This window comes from Watersipora subatra, chromosome 9 (genome assembly GCF_963576615.1).
Source record: "Watersipora subatra chromosome 9, tzWatSuba1.1, whole genome shotgun sequence".
NCBI classification, from domain to species: domain Eukaryota; kingdom Metazoa; phylum Bryozoa; class Gymnolaemata; order Cheilostomatida; family Watersiporidae; genus Watersipora; species Watersipora subatra.
The window spans coordinates 46,568,967-46,585,491 of record NC_088716.1 but is presented as its reverse complement, the minus strand read 5'-3'; the positions used below and the strand labels follow the sequence as shown (position 1 = coordinate 46,585,491).

Below are 16,525 nucleotides of genomic sequence, written 5' to 3'. Positions count from 1 at the left end.
GATGACAAAGCCATGCCAAATAACTTGTGAAAACCTGGAATGATTTTGTAAAGTTTGATGCAATGGCAATAAAACTCGAAGCTTGGCGATGGTTTTAAAGAAGTTTTGGAACTCGGCTACGTTTAGTACTTCTGCCTAGCGGCTATTTTTGCGATGACGCCATTCTGCATATCTTGTGGAAACCTTGAATAATTTTGTAAAGGAATGTGATGCATTGGCAATGGTGTTAGCTCAAAGCCTAGGCAATGATTTTAAAAATGATTTGGAACTCAACTACGTTTAGTATTTATATTAAAAACTAGCCTACCGGCTGGTTTTTAATTTGATGCAGTGGTTATTTTCCCTTGTGATTAAAAATGGAACTAATTACTTCACGGAATTTAATAATTCGCGGAATTGACTGTTCGCAAAATCGCGAATTTTTATAACCAACGAATATTTTCATCCTGTAGGGTAGAACTCCCCGATTGTGATGAAACCATTACAGGTCTACAAATTCATGTCTACATTTTCCATCATTACTGTTGTTGTTCTCTCACCTATAAACAGAGTGGCCAAGAGTCTGGTGAATATAGGAATAAGTTTCGCCCTCTTAGTATGACTCATCTTAGCTCTCAGGGGTGATAATGTGGACAAGAACTTTGCCATTTCAGGTAAAAGCTCCAACTTCACAGGATCCAGACAAGGTTGAGACAGGTAGAAAATGTTGCCTACACAGAAAACTCAGAATAAAGGACATTGACCAGCACCAAACACAAATATCATTGCCCTCTCCTTGTCCTTTTCATTAACATTTCTCAAGTTTTTAACTTCTTTTGCTGCTCAAAGTTTGATATGTATCTTGTCACTAGATGCGTGAATACTCTCTATGCGTGTTTAAGTTATGCAAAAGATTTCTAACATATAGCGGCTTCAAACCAACTGATGTCCAGTTCTGCATGTCTATAAATATCTATGAATTGTGACTGGTGAGCTAGCACGGACACTACCAAAAATAACTAGACAACTAAACACAGACATAACAATTTCAAAATACATTGCAAAAGATTGCTGCAAGATTAAATAAAATTCACATATTGTAATATTTGTGATAAGTTAAAAAGGTGATCTTGTCACCACGGACAACAAACCATGGAGTGAGTTGAAAGGGTGATCTTGTCATCACCGAAAACAAACAATGAAGTGTATGTAGTGCCAGAAACTTACTGAATTACACTTAGTACGTTTTAGGAAATTACACATTTCCTAAAACGCACTATACAGACAGCTAATTCGTAAATTTATCAGAATAACAAGAATGATCAAGTAAGAACTTACACCTAAAAAAGCTCTTTCCCAAATGAGTTTCTTTTTAAAAACGCTGAGCTGCCTACCAAAACGCAATTTCAAAAAACTTTTAATATGCACAGCTAATATGCGAAGCCATGGTAATATGTATACAAGCATTACCTTTTCTACAGTCATAGAGGCAAAAATAATATGAATAATTTCATGGTACTGAGGTTAAATTATTATTATAATGAACTACATTCGACAAACAAATTATAACTTTGAGGTTTCAAGAAGATATTGTAATCGTTTATTGATTTTGTGATGAAGGAACAATTTTACTGTCTAAACAGCTCACTCTCGTTATATGGTTGACTATTATGTATATTTACTGATGTGGAGTTCATTTAGACTCCAGTACAATATAATAGCTTAATATGCTCAGAATGATGGACAAAATCATGTCACTGTTTGATGTCACGCATTTCTGCACAACTTTATGTATTGAATAAACCCTTTCTGGTTCTAAGCTAAAGCAGTGAATCTGTGTGGGATAAACTGGCAAGGAATGGCCTTAGTCGTATTAGCTAGCACACTCTGCGCGATTCGTAAAACTTTAACAGGAAGGGGCAGTATGTGTTCAGAGTAATATATTTACAAAAATTAAAAATAATAGTGGTAGTTCTAGCCTTCCACAATTGAAAACAATAAAAAAAATTTTTTATTTTATTCAGCACGGAACGTCATTGAAATGGCAAAGGAGGCAATGGAGGTATATTATTTTCATCATTTTGAACTTGAGGCGGTGGCGGTAGAGGGGGTGGAGCAGGAATAAGTGGAGGAGAAGGCGAAGGTGTTGGTACAGAGTGCACGCGTCTAATCTTTAATGTCTTCTGCTTATTTTTCTTATCAGCCTTGGCTTGTTGTTTTCTTTGAGTCTCTTTAATATACCTCAGCAGTGTGTCATTATTGTTGGGTGACCTGTTATTGTTGTCATTTGGTGAAGCGGAACTTGGTAAAGAGCTGTTGGGAGTACCGCTCTGGTTATTGGCATCTTGTGAAATAGTGAGAGGACTTGGTAAGGGTATTACTGAGGAAACTGCTAGCACTTCTTCTGAGGAGTCATTCTCTCCTAGGTCAGCTAAAATTTGTGATTTGATGATGGTTCATTGTTTTGCATTGATTTTCATAATATGTCACTAACTCATATACCTTTATGAAAACTGGTACTATGATGAGCCCATGTACGCATTTGCAGTAGAAATGTCATATGCATTAAAAGTTTTTTTTATAAAATTATAATTAATTGTTTTTTTAATAAGAAAAAAACAGCTGTCTGAATACTGAAATAATAAATAACAGAAAGTGCCCACTTAATTACCTTTTTAATTTAATTTTTTAGTTTAAAAAAGACAAATATGTCAACAAACTAAATCTTATTGAAAAATAATAGATAAAGCTCTACTCCTTCCTGGAACTCAGCCATTCATGACGCATTCAGTCTCAAAGTTGCAAAAAGAAAATATATAATAAATTTATAAAAAAGCATTAGAGTTTAAATTAGCTGCTGAACTTACAATCAGGCTGGTATTTGCTGCTATGTTCAGTGCTGTACGTATTGCCTCTTTCATCATCATATGAATCTAAAAGTAACCAACTATAAATATCCCACTTTTGACTTAGTTACTTTAACTATGTATAGGGATCTCTGTTTGTTAAACTCTTAGTTACATTGACTATGTATAGTGATCTCTGTTTGTTAAACTCTTACAAGGTAAATCAGGTGACGGTTCTATTACAGGTGTTACTATATTAAATATTGAGAATCATCTTCTCAATATAAAATACCCTCAAATATAAATACGTTTATATAAATCTATAGAATATTCTCAAACAAAACACGTATTTGTTTATTTATTTGGTGGGTGGCACCATATGTAAAGCAATTTTTTTATTTTCTATAAAACTAATTATGAACTGCCTAATTAAAAAATATATATATGTATACATTACTATAAGAAGATATATATATATATAAATATACTGCATTATATATATATATACCAGCTGAATGCCCGACGTTGCAATGGTAATAAATAGGTTTTTGCACATAAGATTTACTTTTTATCAGCCATTCTAACTTTTTCAATGAAGGTGTTTGTTTATTTCTGTGTATTCTTTTTAATTTTGTGTACTACGTTTCCTTCTGAGTAATTCATACTGTACCGGCTGCAGTACCTCAACAGCCCTATACTGGTCGCAATAGTTTTGTTGGCTATTCTGAGTTTAAGCATTTCTCTTCACATATGGGCACATATTTTTCTGCTGGTATGACTTCAAGCATAAGTGTTGTGCTGAAGTGTTAGGGATAAAACCATGAAAGATTGGCAGGTGTAATAAGTATGGGCACAACTTATTCCATGATAGAGCGAGTAGGACAGCGTAGTATGTTGGATAAATTTCGTCTGCAGAACTGGAGATTCAGAGTTCAAAGCAGATTTTTCATGCCTAAAACTTATTCGCTATGACCGGACAGACAGATGAAATACAGACAAACACTGAGATTAATATATATCTTCTCAGAATAATATTAGCAATAATACTACACACAATTTAATAGCATAAAATGCTTTTGGAACCACCTGGCATATCTAAAGAACTTGCTTACAGCTAATCTATTAAATAACTCAAAATTGTCCATTAAAACGTCTTACACACAATAACATGGAATTATGTCATTATGCACTCCTATGATGAAATTACTGAGTAAACTGTCTTTACAAATCAGTGGTCAAAGCCTGTACCTCACTGAAATAGTTTAGTTTGATATGCAATATTTTTAACAATACCTAAATATTAACATGTAAATCAACTTCATTATACAATATTTATAAGGAAGATTAATTGCTTACAAAAAATAAAGTCAGCTAAAATGATGCAGGGGTAGCCAAGAGCAGACAAATCCAGAAGGAACAACACTTAGCTTTTTGATCTGGTCAAGAATCTTATTCACACCAAAGCATGAAGATAATTTATTGACTGTATGTACCCGATTATCTGCCCATATTTAAGACTGCATGGATGCAACTTTTAACTATAACACACCTTGAAATTGGGTATCTACTTGCACATCTTGAAATCGGCGAAAGGTTAATAACCGAAAATCTCTGAAACCAAAGCTAGTAGCCTGTAACAGTCTTAATCACATTTCCTGAAAAATTGTTTCCACTTTAAAGTTCTTAATAAAGATCAAGTCCCGGAATGAGCTTAGCGTTTTTCATATCTCATCTACTTGTACACCTTGCTCCGACCCAACTGACCTCTCCGTAAAATGGCTGAATAAGTTGCTAAGGGAAGCAGTTGGACTATAAAAATCCTACTAGACTATCGTCTGAACTTCTAACAGAATTTGGCTGGACTAGTATCTAAGTGAACTTGCCTTGTCGATTATTGAATAAAAATAAGGTTCCTAAACACTATAACCACAAGTTAACTACTCTGACATCCCTTATTCTTACACCTCTGACTTCATATGATCAGTAGCAATTCTTACACCTCTGACTTCTTATGATCAGTAGCAATTTGAAAAGTTTAGAAAAAATGCTTTCGCCACTCTAGTAGGTTGACTGGATTTTAGCAACTTATTCATCTTGAAATCTTTTAATAGCTATATAAGCAACCTGGTTGATACTAAATGCTAGAAACCACTATAATGTAAAGATTCAAAATTATAAGTTTCAAAAACCCTATTCTCACTAAATGGGTAATACGGTGTTTAACATTTGTTGTGAGCTATAGTTAATTGTAAAATGTCTTCATAAAATGTAAATGCAACATTTGTTTGTATCTACTGTAACAAAAAATTGCAGACAAAATTTAATTTTATGAACAATAAACTCATCTTCAGTCAGTGATGTATGTTCATATGATATGAAATGTATCATATGAATTATATGTATGTTCGTATGATACATGTACATCGCTCATTGAGGATGATAAATTACGCAAAGGGTGCATGTTAAATAACAAAGTTTAAAAAACCAATAAATTTGTAGCATAAATATTTTTGTGTGCATTGGAGCCACTTGGCACTACCAGAGCAGACCCTTTGACAGTGTTTGCGTATATCATTTCACCATCTATTAATAAATGCACTCTTCTCGATAGCATATTTACTGGCAATTATAATAAATTTCAACCAAGGCATTTATTTCCAGATACAATAGACGGAGTCTGATACAAAACCACAACATACCTGCTGATTGGTCGATTTCTTCATAGATATCATCAACATCTGGTCCATAATTGACTATGAAGTAACCCCAAGCATAGCCTTCTGGATCTCCTAATCTATAAGCGTTCGCTATAGAAGTTTCAAGAAGTCTTGTCCACAGCACTATTCCTATCTGTAGTGGAAGAATGGCTATACAGAGTTGCAGTTCTCTTCATCAAGAACATCTAAATTCTCGAATTGGCCAAACAAAAGCAATTCTAAAAGATTGGGCTATCTTCAATAGTAAACTGTGAAAATATACTAATTAACTAAGAATATTTGGCTTTTTAGACAGAGATGCATGTGGCTTAAGTATGGTAGCTTAACATTCAATACAGAGTCAGCCAATCATGGCAGCCCAGAAACAAGTGCTCCAACTAGGCAACTCCAAATACAGCTCTACCTATCACATAAGACATTATCCTACAGTCCTGTGCAAAATTATGATACCACCTTCGATTTTGAGTTGTTTGCAGAGTTCTATAGGAGTTTCCAACCTCCAACTCACCCTACTGTCATAACAATGTAAATATCAATGAATGCAGAATTTTTTGCTCTATACAATGGTATCTAATTAATTTGTGTTAAACCATTAACTAAATCTAATTTACAGATGAGTGGCACCAGATTAAAGTAAGACAAATCTAATTAAAACTGAGTGTGATTAATTAAATTCAAATTTTTAACCAATTTCTTATCATATTTTATTCAATTGTTTATGATATTACAATATAACAATCAATATTAATTTACCAACCATTTAAGTTATTGTTAATATGGGTAATAACGTGCCACTTGAAAAAATACGAAATGCAATAAGTTCATTAGCTAAAAATGTTTGCGTCTATATACAATGCACATAGTTGCACCTTATACCATTCTCTTCAGCACAAAGTTCTGAGCCTGTTGATATGTATATTGTGAAGACTAAATGGAAATTTGAGCCTGTAAAAGTAGTCAAAATAGAAACATTTTATGATTTTTGAAAACATTGAGGGCGGTCTCACTACTTTGCACAGCACTGTAGATGTGGACTGTGCAAATATGCACCAGAGACCATCCAACACATCAGTGGATGCAAGCAGCTTGCTGGAAATGCATACACTCAGTGACATAATCACGTCATAGGTGTATTGTACAGAAGTTTATGTGATGAGTATAGCTTCAATTAGCACAACACTGGTGGGAAGCTTCTAGTAAGGCCAATGAGAAAGACCATGCTAAGAGCCTCCGAGACTTCTACATCGGTACTGACATGTCTTGGAAAACCAGCCAGATATTGTGGTAGGGTACAAAGAGGGAAGAGGGCTACTATAATAGATATAGCAGTATCCGATGACTATAGCCCAGCCAGCAAAGAAAAGGAAAAAGTAGAGAAATATTTCCCACTCATGAAGGAAATTGAAAAATGATGGCGCATAAAAACATTTGTAATTCCAGTAGTGAATGTCACCCACTATGCACCCATAGTGGTTGCATATTAAATGTGACTTGACCAAATACCGGTAACAATCAACTCAAGTAAGTTGCAGAAAAGCATGCTATTGGGAACGGCTAAGATGTCGAGGCAAGTGCTCAAACTTCCAGGTCTCTAGCAGGAGACCAGAGCTTGAATGGACATTACCACCTACTTGGGTTAAAAGGGGTGTGGAAAAAATTATATATATATATATATATATATACATACATGTGTACATATATAGTATATAGTACATGTGCACAGTATTTCCTCTTACTTCGCGACTTTAATTATAGCGGCTTCTCGCACTTCTAAATGTTCGTTTAATAATATGAATTATGTTTAAAAGTCGTAGTCATTTTTGTTTTAAAATAAACAGATTGCTTGAAAATGAAGAGAATTAGTAAAGCGTACACCAGTAAACTATATTTTATAATTATGTGACTCAAGGGGATTCTCTCTACCAATGGTGGCCTTCATTTGGATACGTATCGCAATACTCCGCCAGTGTCGTGGCTAATGTATGCAGAGCATGTACGTAGGCATGTACATGTAGGCATGTATGCAGAGCACACAATCTATTGATATGATACCACATCAACCAATGAGCTGGTAGATGTCAGCGCTAAATAATGAAATCTCTTACAGGCTTAACTCAAGACTGCTTTTCAACTATTGAACGGAATTCGACTATCCTTCCTCCTTCATCCAACGAGAACTGCGCTTTTTATCGTTTTGCAATCTTGATGCTGATTGGCTCATATACAAATATGCTTCGTGTACTTACATTGTCAGAGTTTAAAACACGGGCTAGCCGGGTCACGAACTCAAGGATTTTCGCCACGCTCATACAAAACAAAAACAACAGGGTAGACACACTTTTCGCGGTCTTCCGCACGAATATTCAGAAATACTAACAGATGTCAATTCTATCGGCCAAACACAACCTACTAATGGATGAGCAACCTATTAATGTATCCGAATACCTCATATAAAATAAGCCAACCAGGTTACATAAAGGTTAATACCAACTTTATCTCTGGAAATATGCCTGCCCGCGGTTTTTGGCCAAGATTAACCAGGGTTCATCATACACCAAAATGTCTCTTACGGGTTCTGGAGGTAGTCCGTTATTTAATATTATCGGGTGGGTCCATTGTCCCCGTACCAAAACTTAAACTATTTTTAAGCCAACCAAATTCACGCGTTGAATAAATCATGAGCACGTAAATGAACTACCACTCCACTACTACAACTAGCGCGTAGGTACCGTATTGTATGGCGTTGTGATTAGCTTACATTGTGGCTTCTATTCGGGACAGGGTGTTTATATGGACGCCCGAACTTAATAAACAGAACGGGGTCCCTCCGGAACCCGTAATAGACATTTTGGTGAATGATGAACCCTGGTTAATCTTGGCCAAAAACCGCGGGCAGGCATATTTCCAGAGATAAAGTGGGTATTAACCTTTATGTAACATGGTTGGCTTATTTTATATAAGGTATTCGGATACATTAATAGGTTGCTCATCCATTAGTAGGTTGTGTTTGGCCGATAGAATTGACATCTGTTAGTATTTTTGAATATTCGTGCGGAAGACCGCGAAAAGTGTGTCTACCCTGTTGTTTTTGTTTTGTATGAGCGTGGCGAAAATCCGTGAGTTCGTGACCCGGCTAGCCCGTGGTTTAAAAAGACAGTTCAAGTTTTCTTGGAGGTTAAATTATGAACTAAATCATTAATACATGATAATAATTAACAATTATTTATATATTAAGACCAACTCTAATACATAGCGTGTAAGCTAGTTATATGTAATTCAATCAAACATATACCAAATAGGCAGCATAAACTTACAGATTAAAATCGGCTAACTCAATCTAATATCTTGGTCTATTGCTTAGAAGCAAACTACTTGTCTAGCATTCAGCTGAACAGTAACAATAACTATAAAGCAAAAGAAATTCGCAATTTAATGCAAGCAATGGTGTACAGATACAAAAAAGCGTGTATCGATGAAAATGGCTGTGATTTTGTAACAAATCCTCAACCTCCACAGTTTGTCACAAAAAGTAGATCTTAAGCCGCTCTAACAATCTTACTTGTGTTTCAAAGAGCAACGAAACTTTTTCTAAATTTCATGTATAGTGTATTATTGTACAAGTCATGTTGTCTTACCAAAGTGAATCCAATGAACAGCATAAGTGCACCACAAATGTAGAACATGTGATGACCTAAATATTTTGTGATTGCTGCCACACATCCTTGAGAGTGTAGGGTAAGATCTCCTGCATATATAAACATATAAGCTGAAATGTGACCAATCATCTATGTTACTGGTAACTAAATTGCTAAAAATCTCTCTAAATCTTTTAAGCTAACATTTTTACTAATTAGAAAAATTATTTTAATTTTTACAATTTCTGACGTAATAAAAGTAAATATCAAGTAAAAATACAACAATTACGTTAAAATTTTTGAAAATTATGATGCGTATAACGATAATCAATGGTTACAATAAGTAATAGTAAATTTTCCCATCTATAATTTGTGTTTTGTGTAAGAATGTTACAGACCTAGATCAAATCAACGCCGATTTTACGAAGCCATAAATTCAAAAATTTGATTCACCACAATTCGATACCAAGTATCCTATAATTTATGTTGTTTAAGAGTTGTCTTTTTGGTACATGTGTTAAAAAGAGAAGACAACTATCTCCTTTGGTGAATCTACCTATTACCTATGAGCTTAGTCTTGTTAACTCAATATAAAAATAGCAAGCAAGTTACCTGGATAGCTATAAGCTTTGTGTTCAATGTTCTGGGTAACTGAAAAATGTATGCATGGTCTTGGTGACTCAGGAGAACAACAACTCCAAGGAGCGCTATCTTCTAGCTCTCCCTTTTTCCTAGGAAAATATTTCATCGTAAACATCACCATAGCAACGAGCTATATACACCCAACAATGCGAGTACATGTACATGAATGTGCAAAGATATGTCTTGGCAAAAGGCAAGTCACATATCAGACCAAAAATTAGATAACTTTATGAAAGGAGTTTATTGAATGCAGATTTTATACCTTTGTGTCAACCATTACAAATTGTATTTGTTCACTTTTCGATTAGTCAAGTAATGCTTTTGAACATATCCACATCTTTATATATATATACAGTATATACTTATTTTTATAAATCTCAGTGTTTGTGTGTCGTCTGTGATTCTGTAATTCGGTCTTTCCAGCTATAGCTATTAAAATCTTAAATGAAAAGCTCACTTTTTGCTGGATTTGAACTCACCATGAATGCAATCATAAGTGTGCAAACCAATCGTTCAACCACAAGCCTACGAAGTTTGTACAATGCCATTGCTCTTATTATCTATTATATACTGTATATTATTTTTCCAATTTCACAGGCTAAATGATGTATTAATTGATACATTGCGCCCATGGGTTGCGATGCCCCTTGTTATAAAATATTTTTGCCTAACTCTATGAAGCCCGACACTTTTTCGTCTTCGCTATGCTAAAGTGAATTTATTTCCTGCCATACAAATTCAACAAAAATTTCTCTCGAAATTAAAAGTTGGCGATTGTTGTGCTGATTACAACGAAATAACAGAAATGTTCATACGCTATTGCCAACATACCTCCCACAACGAAAATAGATATACGTTGCTCGCTATCTCAGCTCAGCGCTATGCGTTATAGTAAAAACAGATTCGCAAACAAATAAGTGATATAATTTTAGTTGAAAGTTTGAAGTTTAGTAAGATAAATACTAAAACTTAGCTTTAAGTATGCATTGAGTAAGCTGAGTTCATTTAAGTAAGGCTCAGTGTTTATGTTAGACGTCTGCCTCGAAGATAAGAACTCCCCATAGTATGCGCTGCACGTAGTGCATTGTAATGCTACACCTTCCTGCAGATCATAACCACAAAATGCACTAAAGCTATTGTAGGTAACTATAGTTAGTAAGGTTAACATATTGTTTTTTTACTCAATATTAATAGAGGTGATTTTGATGATTTTTAACAGGAGGTATTTGCATTAGATAATTACAATAGGCTTCTATACCAATTTATACGATATTCTCGCCTTATGATGCCAATACTGAAACGAATTAAAATCATACCATTGTATAACAAATAATTTTTCATTGTAATAACTCAGAAAAACAGACTATATTTAGCCATTACTTGCTAATGATTTCACATTTACATTTAAATACCTTTATAGTTTTATTTTTCCTCCTAATTTATTTTAACAAAACAATTCTTTCATGTTATGAAATTTAAAAATTACAATTATTTGAAAATGTTTGAAAACCTTTACATTTGTTTTATTTTTTCTCGTAATTTATTTGAACTGCACAAAAAACTCTTTTTCATGACATGAAAATTAAAAGTTAGAATGGTAGATGTTGTATATGTTAAATACAAACAAATTTTCTGTCCAAATACTTTTTTATTACTCATGCAACACTGGGCATTCATCTAGTATGCCTTTCTATACACACATATATACTATACTAGCTGTGCTGCCCGGCGTTGCATGGGTGGTAAAAATCAGCTTACAAACAATGACAGGTAATGAGAGTGGCCTGCCACTTGCTATTAGCCTGGCACATTGGTATTGGTATGATGTCGAAGTGGCAAACTGGAGGGTCGGAGATCAAATCTTCTGTGATACGGATTCTTTATTCCAAGATTTTAATAGTTATAGACAGACACGCACAACGACGAATACACGAATACAAACACAATTTATATATAGTATACATAAATACCTATACAATGTATATATATATGTGTATATATACATGTACCGTATATGCATTTAAAGACAATTGAAGTAGCTCTCATTAAATGAATTGAGTGATTCATTGATGCAGTTTCATTACCACTTTAGTAGTGTTTTTCTGTTCACTAGTTATAGTTAACTAAACACTACTGCAAATTATAAGATTTCCATAAAAACATCAGAATATTTTTATTGTAGATCCATTTTAATAGGTTGTTACAGGAACAGCAGTGATTTGATGTTCTAAAAATACATCTATCTGTTGAAAAGAACTCAATTTTGGAACACATACGCATGTACATTTATCGCGTTTCATTGCTGGTGCACAAATTTTATCATCATTGTGTTTCATTATATTTGTAGGACTTCTATGAAGGGTAAAGAATGTTAACTCATGCAAACAAGATGAGTTAATAGTGAAGCTCAGAGTCGCAATCGATTAAATGCTTTACCTGGCACCATTTATAAACTTTTTCATGCCAATCATCAGTCTTTTGATTGCAAGCCAAGTTTTCTAACCTCTAGTCCATGATATCCTTCTTTATTAATTATCTACATTATAAAACTGAAAGTTGTATGTAGCTGAAAAAGTCACCTCGTTGAATATTTCTGCCAAGCGATAGAAAACCAGTCTCGGTAGCTGCTGGCTCCACAGCACTTGTACGCTGTCTGTAATCTATCAATCTTATCTTTAGCTTGCGGTGTGCTAGAGTAGTGAGCCATATCTGATTTGAGACCTCTGTCCGCGGCCCACAAAATGTCACCATGGACCACGGTAAATCCTGTGGTTCCTAAAGCTAGACTGAGAATACCTGTAGGTTATATTGCAGCACTACGTCATGTAAAACAGCATCCAGTTTTCTAATGATGTTCTAAAGAGTTATTAGCATTAGAAAATATTTACAAAAAGGTATACAAGTTATTGATGGGCCAAGATTTATGAAAAACTCCAAATTCATAGTCAACTAATTTTGTTGCGAGACATCAACTAATTTGGTATTTATTGTGAGTTTACAGCAGCTACTAAAGTCTGTTTTCCGTATTTTTACAACTAAAACATGACGTTACTGATTCAAACAATAATATTAATTCTTTATCTTTATTCATTTATATAAAACAATTTTATTCAAAGTAACAAAAGACACCAGTAGCCTATGACGTGAATGTTGAAAAATCAATTTGTTTACTTTCATCCCAAAAAATAATACTTATATTTTTCTATCATTTGCTTCTAGAACAAAACTTTTTTTCTTGTTGTACAATATTGCATATTTTAAGCTTTTAGCATCTTATATTAAGTGTATTAATTGTTAACTGCTTGCTGTTAGGAGCAAACCTTGTTTTGCTGCCAAATGCTACTCACATCTTATAGTTGAATAAAAAAGTCTTGGATTGTCTACAAAAATATTGTTAAAGTTGTTAATCAAAGGAGTTCAGGTTTTACTAATTGAAAAATTAAAAGTACTTCTAGAAAAGGCTTCAGACTATCAGCTTGGATGAAATATAAAGAGGCGTAGTTGTTTTTAGAAGGAAATCAAATGTAAAGGCAGTATAGTTTTTGAAAGTAATTGCTTACCTAGGATTGTACCTAAAATTTCAAACCACATTAGCCTCTGAAGTGAAAGAAACCGCTCGTCAGCATTGGGAGAGGCGCTGTGTAGGGCCCCGTTATAGCCGAGAGTTGCCATACAGATAGTCATGAGACTAGATAGCACTAGGAGAGATGGTAGTACATCAGGATTGTGACCTTGTAAAAATGGTTTGACCTGTGAGCTGACCACCCAAACACCGGCTGCCATTGCTACAACAATTAAAGAACTGTTTTACACAAAACACTCCAAATAAACGTTACCAAAGTTAGAATGTTTCAGGTTTTGTCAATTTGAAAATGTTTCGCTTATACCACGGCGTTTGTTTTCGAGCAAACTACAAACTACTGGTAGGGAAAGTTTCAATGAAATGAACAAAACAGGATTACAAACCAATGACTAGGTTTCGGTACATTGTTGACAGCGTACAGTGATACGCCAATTAGTCAGCTTTGAAAAAAATTTCTGACCTAAATAAAGACAATACAACAATTTAAAAGTTGAGTTTGCATTCTTACACAATGGTAATCAACTCACAGGAATCAGAAACACAGCTGTGAGCAGCATTTTTTGCGGTCAAAAATAGAAGTTAAACATGTTTCTGTTGATTGAATATGACAAAAGGAGGAAGGAATTAGGTAAAATTGCATTCATCGAGTCAGTTATTTACATTGTATAGCTTATCATTACTGGTGAAGCCCAAAGTATTTGTACCAACCAGGAATAATGTAGCATGTTTTTTTTAATATAATTTTGTGATAAGTTAACAATAGTATTACAGTGGAGAAGGCCTTTCCATTGCTCAGTCAGTGGTCATTAACCTAAATATTTCATTATAAAAGACTTTTTATGCATAATTGAGTTGTAGTTGTGGTTAAATTAGCAATAAAACATAGGTAGGTGTACCAAGTGAAATGTGAAAGGATCTAAACCTGTCTGATATATGATAAATGATGACACTTTCTCTAAAGTCGGAGCTGTTAGCTTTACTTTGTAAGTACTAGCAAAAAGTCTGGTGATGCCAGGATTTATTTCACTTTCAATCAGGTGGCCAGCAAGTGGATGAGACAGACTAGAAGAGGTGCTCTCAATAATTGATTAAACAAGTTCTTAGCGTTGACTAGAAGTAACTCCAGCGATGCCCAGGATTTATTTTCAATCAGATAGCCGGCAGGTGGGCGTGTTTTGAAACTAAACATTTTGGTGACATTTGGTGACCTTGCGAAAGGCATGAAGCATGTATGTGTGAAGTTTGGATGTAGTCAGTCTAAAAATGTGTAAATGCATAGCTTTTAGGTGGACTAACAGTCTCACACAGTAAGCCGGTGATGCCAGGGACTTTTTCTCACACTATATTGGTTTACCATGGGTTTTCCTCTATTTCCAGCCCGCCTATACATACAGTCAATAGGTACAAAGTCAGTCAAGTTAATAATAGTCAAAGTTATTTGTTATCAAACTTACATAAATACTAGCAATAAGCCCAGGATAGCCCGCAGGTTGTGTTTATGAGGCAAGTTCTCAGAAACTATAGACAGAGTTTTACAACCAAATATTTTAGCGACCTGGCAAGAGGCATATGCATGTGTGTAGAGTTTGGAGGAAATTGGGCAAAAAATGTGGAAACACATAGACTAACAGACAGACAATGGAAGGATCTATTTATATAGATAAAATATAGCACGATAAAGTTTATTACAGACTACCATAAAAAATCTAATTCAAATCCCTAGTTCAAATAGAGGTGGCGTTCAATTAGAGGTTTAACGGTATACTGACCTATGCTGCTCTTTCACTATTCACTTTGAGAATTTGAGGCTCTGTACCAAGAATTATGTACATGTAGAAGAAAAATAATGTAACAAGTACATATATTTTTTTTTATTGGGCAGTCCATAATCATTTTCATAGAAAAAATGTTTTACATATAATGCTACAAAAAATAAACAGAAAAAACAATACATAAAAAGGTATTGGTATGTGGTGTCATAAACACCAAAAAGTATAGCTTCAAGCTCGTAGCTAACATATTTTATAGCAGATTTAACACCTTCAGCTACGGGCGACCTTACTCATTGGTATTAATAGACTCTGATAAGTGTCCATCTATATATAATCCTTATGTCATGCTGTATGTTAGTAGAGTCCTCAGTCTTATTTATATCTTCAAATGTGTCATGGCTATATTTTCCATAATCGAGTTACTTTCAAAACAATCTCATAGAATTTTCGGGTGAACAAACGTCAGCGGAGAAAATCTTAAAAAGGCAAAAGCTTACCTATCTGCACGACAATAAAGATAATGAAGATAAGGTTGATCCATTGTAGCAGCTCTGACCAAACTAGTCGCTGCCTGTTGCTTACTAATAAACGCAGCCCTGACAGCATGCTCACACTCTACACCATCTTAACAACTCTTTGTTGTCAACAATCATGGATGACAATTAGAACAGCACGCTGTTCAGAACGTTTTAAGTAGCAGATTGTTTGTATGAGTCATATCGCTGTGCTTCGTAATGTAACATAATTCTATGTTACGAATTGTAGCAGGGATTCTTTGCTCCTACCACCTAACAACAATAGTCAATGCAATTTTAGAAATTAGGTTTAATTGAAACAGATATTCAATGAGCATTTTACAACTTGTTATATAAAAGCACATATATTTGAGATTATAGTAGATTATTTATTGTTTATATTATATGTTTTGTATTAACAATATTGTGTAAGCTATATTAGGTTATATAGATTAAAGACTCGAGAAATTCTAGTAAAAATATATAAATATTGTAGCATTAGTTTTGCCTATTCATGGCTGTTTTAACAAGTGTTATGCCATCAGTGCTATTTATTTTATTTTTGACATTATTACCATGACTACAATAATTTATTTGGTTACCGCTGTTTTCAACAATATATATCTGGACTATTATATATCTAGATTATATTCTAGTGTAGTTCTATAATTAGTGTACTTACCTTCTTAACACACACATTCGTCATAAGAAATTGAGTTTTAATTGTTACAAATGACACTTCAGTTTTCTTTCCAGTCAAATGCCAATATATAAACCAGCCAAGAGAATAAGATTATATTTTAATCTCTTATTCTCAGACCGTCAGAAGTATCAGT

At 34.2% G+C, this 16,525-nt stretch overlaps 1 protein-coding gene across 1 annotated transcript; it reads right to left on the bottom strand.

The window, feature by feature from the left end:
• Positions 1–1,913: 1,913 nt before the first annotated feature.
• Positions 1,914–15,780, bottom strand: LOC137403561 (photoreceptor outer segment membrane glycoprotein 2-like). The gene is made up of 8 exons (XM_068089517.1): positions 15,672–15,780; positions 13,380–13,604; positions 12,399–12,615; positions 9,790–9,908; positions 9,178–9,287; positions 5,525–5,675; positions 2,847–2,912; positions 1,914–2,410 (listed from the first exon to the last, which is right to left on the bottom strand). Exons 1-8 carry the CDS (start codon positions 15,778–15,780, stop codon positions 2,013–2,015), a joined length of 1,395 nt encoding a protein of 464 aa, XP_067945618.1. The 3' UTR covers positions 1,914–2,012.
• Positions 15,781–16,525: the final 745 nt, after the last annotated feature.

Excerpts from the sequence above, each read along its gene's own strand:
- LOC137403561 (XM_068089517.1), bottom strand. The coding sequence starts at position 15,780 with ATGCTGTCAGGGCTGCGTTTATTAGTAAGCAACAGGCAGCGACTAGTT. Across the intron at positions 13,605-15,671 it reads CTTTATTGTCGTGCAGATAG|CAATGGCAGCCGGTGTTTGG; the intron begins GTAAGCTTTTGC and ends TAATTGTTGTAG. Across the intron at positions 2,913-5,524 it reads AGAAATCGACCAATCAGCAG|ATTCATATGATGATGAAAGA; the intron begins GTATGTTGTGGT and ends GGTTACTTTTAG.